This window comes from Gossypium hirsutum, chromosome D08, assembly GCF_007990345.1.
Source record: "Gossypium hirsutum isolate 1008001.06 chromosome D08, Gossypium_hirsutum_v2.1, whole genome shotgun sequence".
Classification (NCBI taxonomy): domain Eukaryota; kingdom Viridiplantae; phylum Streptophyta; class Magnoliopsida; order Malvales; family Malvaceae; genus Gossypium; species Gossypium hirsutum.
This window is the reverse complement of record NC_053444.1, coordinates 4,806,833-4,825,156: the sequence shown is the minus strand read 5'-3', so window position 1 is coordinate 4,825,156 and position 18,324 is coordinate 4,806,833. Positions and strand designations below refer to the sequence as shown.

The window sequence follows — 18,324 nt, the reverse complement described above, 5'->3', positions numbered from 1 at the left end:
GAATACATATTTATTTGTTTTAACAAAAAAACATATCAATTTATTTATTTCTTTTATTATTAAAATAAATATTCTAATCATTATACATTTAAAAAATTAATATTTTAATCTTTACACGTTAAGCAACCATTTTGAAGAAGGAATCAAGGTAAGAAATCTATTTTGATTTTACCCCAAATTTTTTTGGGTTCAATTTGATTTTCTTTTTTTTATATAAATGTTTAAATTATTTATAGTTTGGTCCATATTAAGTCACTGTCATTCCATTTGTTTTCAAAACTAATAAGTTTTTTAAATTGATTTAATATTTGGTTTGATGTCGCATCAATTACGATTAAGTTATGTCATTCTATTAATGCAAAGTTAATGTACTAAAATGTTAATTTTCCAAATATACAGGGACTAAAATATTCAAATGATGCTTTGAAAGCTAAAGTTGAATAAAAAAATTTATGGAATTTTTATAATCATAACCCCTATCCGTCTCTCTTGTATAAATTGTAAGCAAATTCCCCGGCCATGATTCCACGTCTTCCAAGTTCCAACTCTTATCATCATAGGCTCAAAAGTTAAGAAGAAAAATGGTAGTGCAGTCTCCTGTTCCCGTGAGAACCAAGAAAACCAAGGCAGTAGGGATTCCGACACTTGATCTTTCTCTTGACAAGTCCATAGTGTCGAAGCTGGTCGTCGAAGCTTGTGAAGACTATGGATTTTTTAAGCTCACTAACCATGGCGTCCCTATGGAGATAATATCCAGATTGGAAGACGAGGGGTTTCGGTTTTTCAACAAACCGGCTCCCGATAAGCAACAGGCGGTGCCTGCCGGCAGTGTTGGTTATGGTTCCAAAAACATCGGCCTCCATGGCGATAAGGGTGAGCTTGAGTATCTTCTCCTCCCCACCAATCCTTGCTCCATTGTCCAAACATCCAATACCATCTCCCATGAGCCTAAAAATTTCAGGTATGCTACCATTGTTTTCCTTTCACTAACATTATTTTTAAACTGCATTAAATTGGAATTAAGTTAAATTGAGTCCTTAACAAAATTTTATTTTAATATCGAATTCCTCAATGATTGTTTTGAAAAAGAAAACTTTGCCCTCACGTCTGAAATTTGGAAAAACATTTAGTCATGCACGTTATGGTTTAAAAAATGGGTTAAGAAGGTTGACCAAAGACAGATATGAATATAAATATTAAACCATAAACAGTAGAGCAGAGAGACAACACGTCTGTTTTCTGTTTCTTTAGTGTGATGCAGAATATATATATAGCAAGGTTCATGTTGCCTATGGCTTCGTCCACTCCTTTTCTATGCATAATTAGATTATGGGTGGGAAGAAAAGTATAAAAATATATATATTTATTAAAAAATTATATAAAATTTTTGTTTGACATGATACAGCTAAAATGTATAAAAATTCAAGTCTGAATTTTTATTGATTTTATATGAAAATATAAAAATAAAAATATTCTCATAATAATATAATTTATCTTGTAAAAGGTAATTTTTAATTAAATTAGTGTCCACTTGACTTATGACACAAACTCAATCTAAAGCTTTAAACATGTAATTTATCATTTAATTATTTACTTTTTTTAGCTTTAAACATGTAATTTTGTTTTTGTTAAATCACCTAAAAATGAAAAGAAAAGTTAATATCTTTTAACTTTGTTGACATTGTATACACACGTTAACATTTAATTAATTTTTTTAAATTTTAAAAATTAAAAAAATATATAAAAATCATTAAAATTATTAAAAAATATTTTTTTAAAAAAATTTATATTTTAAGTACCATTTTTTTTAAAAATATTCTCATTTTTCATATTAAACTCAGTTATTTGTGCATTTTCATTTACGCCCTTTAAAATTTTAACTTAGTAAAAATAAAATTGCACTTTGGCCCCATGAAAATGACAAATTTTTAATTTAATCTTTTATAAATTATAAAAATATAATCTATTAAAATGGTGAAACTGTATTTTTACGATCGTAAAAATTATAATTTAATTTTTACCTTAAAATAATTTTCTATCTTCGCCCCTCGCTTACACTTAAGTTCAAGTATAAGCTAAATTTGGTTAAAAGAGACATTAACTTATAAATACAAATGTTTCATATATATATATCTAAATCATTTAAAAAAATAAAACATTAAAGATGTGATTCACAATCCCAAACTTATTAAACATCACCTGATTATATATATAATTTAAATGAATTAAATATGGAGTTAAAATTATTTAATGAGAAATTAATAAACAGTAATATAGTACATAGAGTGGCCCATTTCACCCCAACAGCACCAGTACGGAATTTCATTTTGCCGGAGATTTATTTACCACTAATTAATGTTTTTTTTACCATTTTTATAATTTTTAATAAATTTTAAATATCTTTTATACTTTTTATTAAATTTATTTTTTTTATCACATGCCACGCCATAGTTGTGACATAATGATTTTAACTGAAAAAATTAAGAGCAGTTAATTTTAACGGTCACTGTTAAAGTTAATAGTTAAATAATTTTTTTAATGCATTTTGACCGTTCAAATATTCAATAATTACTTTTTTTTTAAAAAAGTTTGAAGACTTTTTAACTTAAAAAACATATATTATTGTTGAATTATTAAATTGTTTACCATATAAATATAATGATTTCGTTTTCAAGGATGATGCATAATGAATTAGTTTAAGATGATATGAATTAAATGGACCTACACCACTATTATTTCATAACCCCAACAGAAAAGTCCTTGTTTCTATAATTTCCTACTACAAAATTGAACAAGTTTTTTTAGGTTATTTTATTTTATTTTTATGAAAGTGATGATAATATTTAAGCTGTAAATTTATTGGATATTTTGTAAAAATATTTGTACAAATTAAATGAAATAGGCTGTGGATTTAAGAGTTTGTTCCTTAAGATAATTTAATTGTAATGTTTGATTTATGAAATGTTAATATAAAATCTTATAGTTGTTAAATTGTTGGTAAGCATAATTGAAATTTTTTATATTTTCTTATATTAAGAATTAAGGGTGAATTTAGAAATTATTTTAGGAGAGTCTAGAATTGAATTATAAATTTTTCCTGTTTTGATTGAACGAAAATGGATTAAAATCATTAAGAATAATATTCATATCGGCGATGATTCAACGTAATCTTCTTCATGAATCAATCGCTTTCTTTAGAAGAAAAAAGCCCAAATCCAATTTTTCATATTAATTTAGTTGTAATGAAGGGAGAAAAAAATTCTGAACTTGGATTCTAAATTTACTGGATGGTATTTTCTTAATCTATTATTGTTGGGTACTTTTTACAGTAGTGCTGCGAATGAGTACATAAAAGCAGTGAGGGAGTTAGCAAGCGAGATTCTAGATCTAGTGGCTGAGGGTCTATGGCTCCACGACAAGTACGCCTTCAGTAAACTAATCACAGACGTCCAAAGCAAAGACGATGATGAAGTTGGGTTTGGCGAGCATTCCGACCCTCAGATCCTCACCATTTTTCGATCCAATGATGTTGGTGGCCTCCAAATCGCTTTGCGTGATGGGTTTTGGATCCCAGTCCCCCCTGACCCTACCCAATTCTTCGTCATCGTCGGAGATGCCTTGCGGGTCAGTACCCTAGCTACTTCGTACATTAAAGACCTGGAGTAAACTGTTTCTCATTTTGAATGATTTGATAGGTTTTGACAAACGAGAGATTTAGGAGCGCTAGGCATAGAGCAATGGCGAATTCAACTGAAAATTCAAGAATGTCGATCATGTACTTCGGGGCACCTCCGCTTAACACAACCATCTCCCCACTCCCACAACTGGTCTCATCGGAAAATCCCAGCCTGTACAAGCCCTTTACTTGGGGTGACTACAAGAAAGCTGCCTACTCCTTACGCTTGGGGAATCCACGTCTTCACCTTTTCAAGGCTTCATTCATTTCCACCAATCAAATCCATATTACGTAACGCATATATAGGCCTTAACTTGATGGGGGATTTTATTCTATTTATATTAGCTCTGGAAATTTTCTTTTATCTGATGCCCTTCTTTAGTCCTAACTAATTGGCGGGATATCTACAGGTAGACTGTCTTTGCTGTTGGCCAAGAAAGGCTCACCTAGCCAATTGCGCCATATTTTTATCCATCATTCCATTTTTTTTGTTGTTGCAAAATTTTCAAATGTAGACATTAATAGTTAAGAAAAAAAAAGATTGCAGTTACTGCACATGCTAAAACGAGCATTAAAGAATCCAAAGAAATCTGGTATCTTTATATTTAAAGATTAAAGAAACCGACTTAACCTGTTAATTTCCATCAAGAAAGGAATGACCTCGAGATTGGGGAAAACAATACATTTTTTTTTCCAACTACCAAGACCAACAATAGAAACCGAAAATTTTACCAATTATTCTTAAACTACAAGAAGCAACAAATGACAAAGTTTGCAAGAAACAAAAGAACATGAAAAACCAAAACATTTTAACGGACGTAGAAACATCAATAATTCCGAAAGGGGCTGGCATTTTCTGAGACAGACAAGTCAATTACGCCATCTATGCCTGCAATTTCATATAAATATCACAGCATAAGTGAATGAGAAGCAGAAGAAGCTCAACCGCCTAAAAAATCTGCAAACTTAAGTTCTAACTATATAATCAGAGTCATTGGCATGAACATACCTTGTTTGCAATGTTGTTTGAGAGCCAGTCCAGTCCCTCGTACAGTCCTTCACCAGATGTGGCGCATGTACTCTGGATATACCTGCAAAATATATTACATAGAGGAAACATAAAGATCCACAAAAGAAGGGGTCAGATGCACCAACACACCACACCCATACACAAAGAATTGTTCGTCTCACCAGTGACGCTGGCGGAGAGAATGAAGGCCAAGCTTGTCGGTAATCTCAGCAGCATTCATAGCATTTGGAAGATCTTGCTTGTTTGCAAATACTAGCAGCACAGCATCCCTCAACTCATCCTGCCAAATAATAAGTTAGATTTCAGCACAAAGCCCCCTCCAGAGTGCAGCTTTTAATAATTTCACAACCATCATGTAAACATTGGCATCATAGCACTGGTAACAAGAAATTTAAGCTTATGTACCTCATTCAACATCCTGTGCAACTCATCTCTAGCTTCAACCACACGGTCACGATCATTGCTATCAACCACGAAAATAAGTCCTTGCGTGTTTTGGAAATAGTGTCTCCACAATGGTCGGATCTATGTAGAAAGTTAGAGCAAATAGACCAGCCAAATAATTAAGACATTTTTCATTGTTCTAACAGATCTAATAGATCTAAGTTACAATAAGAACATAAGGTTCAATTGTGACTTGCAAGCATCCCCATTTCATTTACCAACAGACATCTAGTATGTGTCCACTCCTTCCACAGAACTGCACACATTCATGTTTTCGAGATAATATACGATACAATCACAATCCCACCCATAATGATTCCCTAGATTGTTTTGTTTGATGCAAACATTATAATTAATATCAACGTGTTTGAATAGAAACTAAACCTCGTTACCTTGTCCTGGCCGCCAACATCCCAAACAGTGAAGCTGATGTTCTTGTATTCAACGGTCTCAACATTGAAACCTACGAGATTACAATATATCATGGTTAGCCATATCCTTCATCGAACCAAAATTCATTTGGATAACAACAGTTAAACTTTATAAGGCAAGAAGGCGACTTACCGATGGTGGGAATAGTAGTGACAATCTCTCCCAACTTCAGCTTGTAAAGAATGGTGGTTTTACCAGCAGCATCAAGCCCAACCATCAGTATGCGCATCTCCTTTTTGGCAAATAGCCGGCTGAATAGCTTGGTGAAAGACAGCCCCATTTTTTTCACGTCTGCCAAACACAAATCCACATTACAATTTCCAAAGATCATCAATGTAATTTGAAAATAAAATACATATAGTAGAATTCAAGATCAGAGCAGATCCGACGGCCAGAATTCAGAAACAACATAAGATCGATCGAGGAACATTCGCAAATAAAACAGGCCTGAATTCGTCGAAATCAACACATAAAAACTCTAAATCCGATCTATTACAACATGAAACCAATGAAAAAAACGCAGATCGAAGCAATTTAACGAACTTACGACAGTTCCAACACTCAGATCAGACGAAACTAAGCGATGAATTGAAGATTCAAAAGATTTTAACACACTTTCGAAATAAAATTGAAGTTAAAATTCAAAGAATATTAAAAAGTAAAAGGCGAATCGGGAGAGAAAATTTTGAAAGAAAATTAGAGCAAAATTAATTGAGACATGAAAGTTTTTTGGCTTTGAGAGAGAGTGAGAAACTTGCCTGAGAAAAATCCGAGCGGTTATTAGGCGTGGTTGAACGAAGATCTACCCCTCTCAAAATGAAAGGAGATGGGCAGGTTTGGAGATGGGGTATTTATAGATCCAAACATGGATCTTCACTTGACGGAACGTCGTTTGTTTTTTTCTTTAATTTTTGGGGAAATTTTGCCATTTTGGCGGATGGTTAGCTTGTTCCATTATGACGCCGTTATGACGACGCTTGATATGCCACTCAGCTTGTTTGGCAAATGGAGATCGGTTTTCTAAACGGGGATAGCATTTTTGTTTCACAAATAGAACAAATGCAAATATAGCCCCTTCTACAACTAATATTATACATGGTAAAGAATGGTATCAAACGGTGATTCTGTATTTTTTTTAATAGTTTAATATTATGTTAGTATTTTTATATTGAATTTTAGGATTTTCATCCTAAAAAAATTAAATTCAAATAAAAATTCTAAAATTCAGTATGAAATTGCTGATGTGACATTAAACTATCAGAAATGAATAATATCATTATTTCATACAATCATTTCTCTACAATACACAGTAGACGAAAAATCAAACAAAAATCAAATTACATCCGTGTTATATTTATAAAATAGTACTAAAATCATATTTATACAAATTTTATTTGACAATTAAAACACAAGTATCTTCTTTAGGCTCGAGTTAAATCTTTAGATATCTCATTTTTAATTGTTTTATTTAAGTATTTCATATAAAAATAATAAAATATGAAAACATTAGTATATTTATATTCATTACTAACCGAATGTGATGTCACATTACCTTGTCGAAGCAACTCAAGCTAGGTTAATATCATTTTACTAAGTGACGTGGACTTAATCAAATAATTCATATATCATTTTAATTAATCACATAAATAAGTTCAATAAATGTTAACTAGTCTAGTTCAAAGTAGGTAGAGGGTTGTACAAGGTCAAATATGGAGTTGAGATTTGAATTTGAATTCTAAGTACCAAAATCTAACTGTGAGTCTTGAGATTATGAAACCATGTATCGAGACAGGCCTCCCTTAATTTTACTATTTTTATTTCGATATGGATATGTCTCGAGACATTAGGGTTCATATCTCGAGAAATTAAGGTTCGATGTGGATATGTTTTGAGATGCAATTCCCCTGTTTTCTTAATTTAGTGTCGATGTTGAGATGTCTTAAGACAAAGGGTTTTTGTCTAGACTTGGAATATGGTAAATTTATTTTAACTTTGATGTGCCCTTATCTCGAGACACAGTCTACAATGTCTCGAGACTTACCCCATGATGTCTCGAGACTTGTTCAGTCAGTTTCGAGACCTAAGTCAATGAAATGATCCAAACGATAAAGTTTGTTCTTAAAGTTTCGAGACTTGTTCTTGGTGTCTGGAGAAACTAATGTAGAATGACCTAGAATGAACATTTTAATACATTCAAACACCAACCAAATCATACTTAATTTACACAAACTCATACCAAACTCACATGCATGAATTTAACATACTAATGTTAAATAAGTAATCTAACACCTATAAACACGCATATTCATTCACTACTTAAGTATTGAAATTTATCAAATAAGACCTTATAGGTTCATAATACCCAAAACATGCCATAATCACCTTAAACCACAAGACTTAACTTAGGTACTTGTCATTAACTTATATATACATACAAAAGAGACAAAAATTTGATTCAATATGAGCTACTGAGTCTTGGATGGTTGCTGGTGTTCGATTTTCGGAACGCCCCTTAGCACAACGAAAAATTATTTCAATGATCACAATTAAGGATCCATGTACGAGGAACGAACCTGGGTTTGAGAAAGGTAAAAAATGTACCTTAAATAATCTAGAAACAAATATAGTACAAAGGGGATCCTTCTACCTATGTTGCAAACCACAACCACAACGTAAAGTCCCGACCTCTACGCGATCCACCCAGAAGAGGATGATCAGAAAGATCTCCGAACAGTTTAGAGGAAAACTAAATTTTTTCTTTCTGCTAGTAAAGATAGTATTTCGGCTAAAAACAAAAATTGAGATTAAGCCTTTTAAAAACAAGTTTTAATTGCCTTAAAACTCTTAGAGGAAAAACATGAGATATCTTTTAAACGTGACTATCTCATTGGCTTAAGTAGATATAAATTAATTTAACCCCTTAATCAAATTTCTTATTAAATATAATATTTAATAAATTCAATTAGGCAGGCTTATACAATTAAAATATGTGAAACACATTCTTCATCATTATTTTAATTGATTCCTCTATATACATGTGCGTCAAGTATGGACATATATAATGTTTTATTTTAACATTGTCAAATTAAATTAATTATTAAAAAAATTCTATAATCAATTTAAATTTTGTGACATGTTAAACATAATCCCAACTTTCATTACATTTTGATCGTCCCAACCAAAGGGTATGACCCTATAGGAACCTGTAACATTGACAATAACATTAAAATATTCTAATGTTACAAATAGTGAGTAACATCTAGCAATGCATTACTGTTATCCAAGTCACAGAAAGTCATGGTTCGATATGATTTTCTGTGACAACATTATTATGTAGTACATCCCTTTGACCTTTATATCTAGATTAAACACAAGTCATGGAATAATCACACTTGTATAGTCTAATCTCTTATTTCTTGATTCTTGAGTAGACTTAATAAAGAAATAAGTGTGATATCTCGTACTAACTAATTTGAGCATGACCATGCATTTCTAGTCTCGCTCAATTAAGAGGCTTGAGATATTTCTTCCATTATGTAGGAGGGTCAAATCCTATCATGATCACTTACATCCCACTACAAAGATTGTGGCACACACAACATCAGCCTTCATAGTACGACCATTTATGAAAGACACTTGATTGTGTCAAAATGTATGACTCAAGTTGTTGGAATGATGATGATCTCAAGTCTAAGGATCATACATATAATTATCACTATGAGAAATTGTAACGACCCGATAGTCAAGGGTGCCAGAAAGTGCATTCTCGAGACTCCGTTCCCGTAAATCAGACTCGTAAATATTTATTAAAAATATTTACGAAGCTAGTTGTGTAGTTGATTAGGTTTTGGTTAAGTGAAATTGCATGAATTAAGAGTAATTAGGTATAAGGACTAAATTGCATATAGGGTGAAAGTTGAATTATAAATTAAAGAAAAATTAAAGGGACTAAAGAAGCAATAATTTCATTATTCTTTAATGAGGCGAATATATATTATAATAAAATAAGTTTACTTAATATATAAGTATATATATTATAATAATAAACTAATGTATAATAAAATAAAATAAGTAAATGAATTTAAAAAAAAAAGAATAGAAAGCCAAAGCCAAACGAAAACAGAAAGGAAAGAAAGAAAAAGAAAAAAAAGAAAGAAAGACACAAGGCTTAGGGACTTCTAGGGTTCAAAGCTCAATTGGTTAGTCAATTTAGTCCTTTTTCTTATAATTTTTATGTTTTTGGAATCTCAGTGTTAAGTACTACCTGACTCATGTCGAAATTTTAACAATTATTGAGGTTTTTAAATGTTTTTAATGTTGAATAATTTTAGTATTAGGGATTAAATTGATAGATTTTTAAGTTTGAAATGAAAAAGGATTAAATTGTGGAATGAATTGCAAATTTTAAGTAATAGGGACTAAATTGTAAAAAATTCAAAATTTAGGGATTTAAGTGAAAATAGGGAGTTAAATTTAGTTTAAAGTGGAAATTGTATGAAAATATAGAATTAATTGTGAAGAATAAAAATTAGTCTGATTTAGGGACTAAATTAGAATTTAGAAAAATATTGAATAAAAATTGAAATATTAAATATGAAATTGAATTGTGTTGTATTGATGAATTTTAATTGTTTTAATTCCGTAGCTAACGTCGTACCGAAATCCTCAACTAAAAAGGGGAAAGATAAAGTCGACATTGAATAGCTCGGAATTTTTAGTTTGTATTTCTATAATCCAAAACTAGTTATTAATTGTTGTATTTTTTATTTAATGCAAATGGTAAGTGTTGAGGTGAGTATTTGACACTTTGACATTGAATTGAATTAAAAGTTGATTGAATGGATTGAATTGATATATATATTATGAATATACTGATTATTTCAATTGAAATGAATATATATATGTGCAAATATGATAATTGAATATTGGTTGTATTTGGAAAGTGAAATTAAACCCTATTAACTGTATTAGGCTGAGTCGGATATAGATGGCATGCCATAGGATTGGAAGAGTTCAGGGATTTCTTCGACTTCGAGTCAATGAGGCACTAGGTGCAAATATGATAATTGAATATTGGTTGTATTTGGAAAGTGAAATTAAACTCTATTAACTGTATTGGGCTGAGTCGGATATAGATAACATGCCATAGGATTGGACGAGTTCAGAGATTTCTTCGACTTCGAGTCGATGAGGCACTGGGTGCCAATTTATTTCGGTTTAAACGACGAGACACTGGGTGTCAAATTTATATAGCGCTGGATACAGTTATTACTTCGGATTTATCCGATGAGGCACTAGGTGCCAAACTGGTGTGTTGGTTGGATCTTTGTATCCGTCCGAATCCGAGCCATGTTAATAGGGGTAATTAAATAAAATAATACTATGATTGATATTGAATGATATTGTATGTGAATGAAAATGGGATAGTGAATTGAAACATAAAAATGGGACACATGAATTACGTATTCATGAATTGTATATGGATTGAATAGTATTATTGTTTAAATGATATATATATTAAATTGTGAAAATCTATTATATAGCAAGTGATGAGATTTGAGAATGGTATGAAATGATGTATTTATGAATTGAATATTGAATGGCTAATGCCATTGTATGAATAAATGTTATCTTAAATATTCAAATGTGCTTATAATTAAAATATGCATATTATATTATCTTGTCTTTAATATTCGGATTATAGAAATACCACTGAGTTTTAATCAGCGTACGGTTTTGTTTTTCGTGCGCATATTAGGTACTTCAATTTAGATCGTCGATTCAACATCCAACAACGCTCTCGAACTCAAATATGGTGATATCTATCTTTTGTGTCGGCTTGTACCTAGGGTGTCTAAATAATAGTTATTTTGAGGATTAAATGTAAATGAGATTATAAGTTTAATATTGGTTGGTTTTATACATATAAATATGACGTTTGTTTTTTAAGCCATATTATGGCATGATAAATTGAACTAAATCTAGATATGTGCATGTGCATGTGAATTTAATTCTATGTTTAAATGCTCATGAACTAGGCAAATTGATTTGGATTTGGTATGTTTATAATTTGGATTAAAATGATGCTTTGATGACTTGTTTTGATGATATGAAATGTTTGAGAATTCTGCCTGTTTGATTGATAAACTTCGGTAATGCTTTGAAACTCTATTCTGGCGATAGATATGGGTTAGGGGTGTTACAGAAATGTTATGACTATTACACAATAATCTAATAAACATTCTCATGGTGGGTCAGTCTAATATGTTGTTCCCTAACATGTACTAATGTGTTGACTTTGACATCCCTATGTCAATGACAACACTTCGTCATCAATCAACTACACATTAGTTTCAATGCACTAATGTTGTCTAAGCCCATCATGATACTTGACTAAGGATATTTAAGAATAACTGTATTATTCTTAGGACTTTACTATTAAACAATTTATTTAGTACATAAAAATAGAAACTGCAATAATAATGACAATGCCTTTTATTAATAAACTAGATGAACAAGTATGTTATTACTGTAAGAGCCCATTTTTGCCCGGGCCCATACCAGCAAAACAAACCCAAATGATAAAAACAAAAACAGTCCATTTTACATAAAAATAAACCCAAAACCCATTTAAAAACCCTAGCCCACAAACTTTTTCTTCAGCAAAAAAGGGGATACCTGCGCCGCATGCTACTGCCCCAGCTCTGGCACCACACGTGGCCGCCTCGTGTGCCCTTCGCGCCACCGCATGCCACTATCACGCTGCCTGACATCTGCAAAAATGAACGCAACGAGCAACAGTAGCAGTAAATGGAAAAAAGACAAAAAATTAGAAATAGAGGGACTTGTAATTCGGTTATAAAAAAACCACTGCATCTATTTGTAATTTTTGACGAATGCACATCAGTAAATCGAAAGTCAGAAACTGAAGTTCTAAAGGTTGTTTTTTTAAGAACTGTTCTTTTCGTTTTTTTTTTCTTTCTATAGTTTTTTTATTATCTTTTTTTCTTCTTTTTTCCTTTTTAATCTATTTCAAAACAATAAGTAAAAAAGATAAAGAAAAAAAAAAGAGGAAAAGAACTACCCGAATTGGCCCTTAGTCCTGCCGTCGATGGTACTTCACCATCGCCAGATGTGGGTTTAAGGAGGGGCCAAGGCTTTTCTCTTTCCCTTCGTTTCTCTGTTCCATGACTTCGACCTCTAAATGCACTTCAATGCGCTGATGGGAGGCGTCCTCGCATAGCTCCGGCCGCCGGGCAGTGGAGGCGTGACGGCGGCGGGGTTCCTAGCCTTGGAACCCTAGCACAGAAAAGGGACCCCCCTTTTTATTTTTTGTGATCCTTTGCAAAAGAAAAATGAAACTGCAGGAGGCAGGTTTTTTTAGGCTTTTATGGTGATTAAAACGGCGCCGTTTGGGAGGGAGACCTACGCATTCTTGCCCTAATGGGTAATTTGCGCCTTTGGTCCCTCCAATCTTGCGACAGATTCAATGCAGCCTTTTATTTTATTTAATTTCGGCCACAGAATTTCAGGTCTTTTCCAATTTAGTCCTGCGCAAAACGATGAGTATGCGGGGCAGGGAATATTGCACAATCGGTCCCCCATGTCCTCAGCGCATTTTATTTCAGCCCCCTAGCAACCTGTTTCATGTATTTGCAGTTTAAGACTCGATTTTTCTATTCCGTTTCAACCATATCCTCAATATATTTAATTAATTTATTTTTAAAATGTGCTATTTTATCATTACTTGTTTTAAGTCTTTATATTTATTATTTATTTGAAATTGTTTTACCTTAAATTTATTTATTTATTTTATATATATTTTAACTGTTTCTTTTATTATTTAGGATTTTATTTTATATATTATTTTATTTTAGACTGCTTTAGATAAACTAGTATTTATCTCAAGGTTTTTGTATACATGTGTATGCACTATCTATTTTAAATTTATATGTACCATGTAATTTAAACTGTTTCCTATGCTATTTATTTTGAAGTTCTTTATATTGTTTATTTCAAAACTGTTTTATTTTTGTTTATTTTGAGTTTCTATACATTAAGTATTTTATACATTATTTTATCTTATGTTAGAATGCATTATATACACTAATTATTTTAAAATTATTTTACATCCTTTCAACTATGCTATTTGTTTTATGTTTTATTTATTACCCACTTTAAGATTTTTTCTTGTTTACGTTTTATAGATACATGCATATTATTTATTTTAAAATTTTTATACATAGTATTTCTAAAATTGTTTTGTGTAATTGATTTTTTTTTTAATTTTCTTTTTTTCATAGTATTCATTCAAAACCCATTTATTATCTTTTTTGCTCTAATTTGTTTTATGCTACTCATTTTGAAATTGCTATGTATGCTACTTAACTTATTCATCTTTGATTATTAACATTAGTATTCAAGTAATGTATGTTGAGTGGGTATTGTCATTGTGGATGCCATGATTAGTTTACTCGCATTTTCATATTATTGTTATACATTTGTGAAATTTTATCCATGTATCATTATTCCATGATTATTATTACATTGTCATCTCACGTCACTGTATTGTAAATTAAGCTCCAACATAGTTATCCAACTTAGATTACTTTATTTTATTCTAAGTAACATAAACGCATACCCTCAAATATATTACCCGTTATTATTCAAAATGGAATTTTGCTAAATAAGGTAATATTTTGCATTTTGGTAATTCAAGGAATCGTACCCTAACTTACGGGGTTTCGATTTTCTCATTAAACCTAAATAGCAAAGTACCCTTTTTAAGCTTCAAAATCAAAGAAATTTCGATATAAGGCAACATTTCGCGTTTTGGGTAATTTGAGAAGTCGTACCCTAACTTACGGGGTTTCGATTTTTCTCATTAAACTTAAATGGTGAGATGTTCCCTTTAATTTCAAAATATGAAATTCCAATAAAAATTAAAGTCAAGTTTATTCTCTAAAGTTTCAAATATCGTGTCCCAACTTACGGGGCATGACATTTCGTTACTTTGGAGTAAGCGAATCTTTAACTCATTTTCGAATTTACTCAAACGATTTTTAAATGTACATCAATAAAAATGGATTGCATTTTAATTTACTTTTTTCAAATTCTCAAATCTCGGCATTCAGACATTTACTAATCAATTAGGTACCAATTTTTGGGCATTACAAGGGTGCAAATCCTTCCTCGTACGTAACCGACTCCCGGACCCGATTTCTTCAATCATCGTAAACCAAAATCATTGTTTTGATAAATTGATATTTTATTAAAACGACTATTACAAGGTGATCCGATCACACCTAAACAAAAAAGGATTGGTGGCGACTCCTATTTTCGTTTTTGTTTTTAAAATCCAAGTCGACCCCGTTTTTATAAAAAAAATGGTGTCAACAATTACCATCATCTCATGATTGGTTTTTAGGCATACTCCAACAACTGGACCTCCGATCTACTTTAGAACCTAATCAAGACCTGTGCATGAAAACAAACAAATCCGTACACTGAGTATTGTTTACTGAGTAGTGCTAACATATTTCGAATCCAATTATGAACGTAATAGTAATCAAATAAATAAGCTAAGTAACAATAATATACACATTAAACAAAACCAATTCAACATCAATATTCATATAAACATATATCTATATGAACCATTAAACCCTCAAGGTATTCCATAGTTATTTATCACGTAACCATATTTGTATCAATATAATGCTTGCTTACACATATTGAAGTTTTGATGCACTCTAAGGTATTTGCATATGTTTTATAATATCAAAGTCATATATCATATTATCATTATAATCACATTTCAGTAACACATATACTTAACATATAATTTCACATTTTAATTCCTTATTAACATGATCAAACTCACGAATGGATATTCAAATTAATCCACCAACACAATAATATACACACTGAAGTGCTAGTTGGGCATAAATGCACTGACCCCACCAACCACACTAGAATATGCTCGTACCCCAGGGTAGGAGCCGATGATAGGTTATCAACTCCAAGGTATTGAAGAACTATCACATAATGATACACATTCAATGTTAGATCTCCCACCTACATAACAGACCTTATGGCATACCAACTATACCCGTAACTCTATTCGATAAAATTAATAGGGCATTTTTCATTATCAATTATATAGAACATGTTCCCAACAAATTAGCAATCAAACAATAGATAGCAAGCATATACATGTTCAATAAACATATTTTAAACATATCAAATAGTCTGCTTAATGTTTTGAGAGGTTATTTAAGGTTTTAGGTAGAAAATGTTAAGGGTAGTGATACTATCTTAGCAAACTAAAAGAGAGAGATTATATAAAGGTTATATCTTGTCCTAAAAAAGTGTCAATTAGTGAATTGGAGAAAATTCTTAGTTGAAGAAAGCTAAGATAATAAAAGTAGTCAATTAAGGCTGAACTACTCTAAAATTCTTATGTCATATTTTTGTGATTTTATTTCTTAATTTTTTTAGACCTTAATTCACCCCTCTTGATGTAATTTAAGCTCACCATTATTTAGCCAATTATTCTATTCTACCAAGCCCAAACCCTTTCTTACAAGAAGCCCAATCACTAAATATGAAGCTCTATCAAGTAACCCTAACCCCCTCCTTTGAAGACTAAGATCTCAAAAATTCAGAAAAAGACTAATATTTGAAAAAAGTTCATCCTTAGCTATCATAGTTGACAGCTGAGTATTTAATCAAATCGAATAAAAAAATTTTGAGTTAATCATATTAATTAGTCTTTAATTTAAAATTTTATTACATGGATTCAAATAAAAAATTGAGTAGTTGAATAAAATTATTTGACTTAAAATAAATATTCATTTTTACTTTCATATGATAAAATAATTTTTAAAATTGATAATGGTGGTTTACCCTAAAAATTAACTCGTGAATTTTTTTAAAATTGATTCTAAATTCATCATGCATGAGCTAGATTTCTAGATGCCAATTTCATTCTAGTTATAATTATTTGAATATAAATCATTTATAATTGTGCTATGCTTATATTTAGAATTATACCTATAATTATACATGTAAAAACTCCTTTAATTTAAAAATATTGTTGATTGAGTCTTAGCTCGACAATACTGATGCAGCAGGACGTGGATTCGAGTGCGTTGAAGTGCATTATCCTCCTATTTATGGGTTGGGGAGGGATTATGAATAACTTTAAATATTGTGTCAAAAAGAACAGATATTATCAAAAAAATGAAAATATTCAAATATATATATATTATACCTTTGGAGGATTTCTTTAGATTTATTACGTCTCATAGATTCTTTTTATGTGAAACACATTGCTTTTCATATATAGGACAAAAAAGTCCATCACCTACCAACTAGGGTTATGGAATTTATGCACTTCAAGTGTCCTTTAGGCATAAAGGAGTAGTTCAAATCCCTAATGATAGCACACAAAGTCTTCTTTCCGTCTGCTTTCTTTTTAAGTGCTATACTTATATTCTAACTAGTGCATGGCTTTATAAAAAAAAAACTTAATTATTGTTTTGGTCCCTATGCTATAGTGCAATTTACGCTTTGGTGTTTTTATTATTTTCTTCAATCACTTTGTTTTATTCATTTTCATTTCGTCCATCACATTAGGTCGTAAATGTTTCAAATGAGCCTTCGTCTTGAAACCAAAACTCACCGTCATTTCTTTGATGCCATATATCACATCACTATAGTAGAAAAATAAAATGACATGTACATTAATTTTTATCTTTTATTTAATAATTAATTACTATAATTTAATTTTATTGGCTAACTGGTGATAATATATGTAGCTATAGTTAAGTTCTTCTATTATACATTCCATACAGATTCGAACTGTCATCTCTAATCTTAAATAAAACTTCTTCTAAGTTATCTTTAATAATTAATTGATTCATTATACTAATTCCCTCACATGATACGTGAATGGGTTTCTTTTCATGTCTTCTACGACCTCCATCTCTTTTCTTCATTTCCTCCTCCTCCTCCTTTATCCTTAGCTTCTTTTTATTCATTTGCCAATCTTTTGCTTTACTAGAACTTGCATCCGACTCTTCATTTTTGTCTTTTTCTATTTCTTCTTCATTAATTAGCCTAAATGAATTAACCATAGTTGCCCACCATTCTTCTTTGAGAGTCAAAATTAAATTATAAACTTATAACTTTTTAAAATTTTTTTTAAAGGATTAAACCTAGGGTTCACTTTGGGACACTAGTGTCTTGGTCATGCTAGTCCATTGTTTGATTTCTCCTTTTTGTTTTTCGCAAGTTCCGATGTGTTGAGTGTTGAATATCCATACGACACTAATAAGATAGTTTTTTCGAGTTGGTTCTTCATAGATGAATCATATAAAAACTTAACTAGAGTTTGAAATTATGTGTGGAATGGATGCCTAATGTGACCAATAAATCCGAATAGATTACAATAACAAAGCAAATCAAGAGATTTCAGTCAGAATTCCGCGTTTAAGAGCGTCGATAGAAAGAACCAACAAGCATTTTTTTCCCGACGGTTGCAAGCGTCGCTAAAAGTTTGTGGCTTTTGAAAACATCGCTTATGCTTAAATAAGGAAGCAACAATGCAAAACCAAAACCTTTCCTTTGTCAAAGCATCAACAGACAATCAATTAAAATACAAAAAAAAAAAGTAAGAAATTTTCTTTTAAGTAGTAATTATATATTAACATTCATAGAGATAAATCGATGGTAGTAA

The 18,324-nt window shown here is 31.0% G+C and overlaps 2 protein-coding genes across 3 annotated transcripts; one reads left to right on the top strand and one right to left on the bottom strand.

Annotated features, from left to right (window-relative positions):
• Positions 1 to 480: 480 nt before the first annotated feature.
• On the top strand, positions 481 to 4,458 carry LOC107917072 (gibberellin 2-beta-dioxygenase 2). The gene is made up of 3 exons (XM_016846462.2): positions 481 to 961; positions 3,330 to 3,624; positions 3,696 to 4,458. Exons 1-3 carry the CDS (start codon positions 582 to 584, stop codon positions 3,969 to 3,971), a joined length of 951 nt encoding a protein of 316 aa, XP_016701951.2. The 5' UTR covers positions 481 to 581; the 3' UTR covers positions 3,972 to 4,458.
• LOC107917084 (ADP-ribosylation factor) lies at positions 4,248 to 6,645 on the bottom strand. Of its 2 annotated transcripts, none has more exons than XM_016846472.2 (7): positions 6,341 to 6,645; positions 5,715 to 5,873; positions 5,543 to 5,613; positions 5,112 to 5,231; positions 4,868 to 4,986; positions 4,686 to 4,767; positions 4,248 to 4,565 (listed from the first exon to the last, which is right to left on the bottom strand). In XM_016846472.2, exons 2-7 carry the CDS (start codon positions 5,860 to 5,862, stop codon positions 4,560 to 4,562), a joined length of 546 nt encoding a protein of 181 aa, XP_016701961.1. In that variant the 5' UTR covers positions 5,863 to 5,873; positions 6,341 to 6,645; the 3' UTR covers positions 4,248 to 4,559. The 2 variants fall into 2 exon arrangements, with proteins under 2 accessions (XP_016701961.1, XP_040955528.1); XM_041099594.1 differs by having other exon boundaries at positions 6,130 to 6,401.
• Positions 6,646 to 18,324: the final 11,679 nt, after the last annotated feature.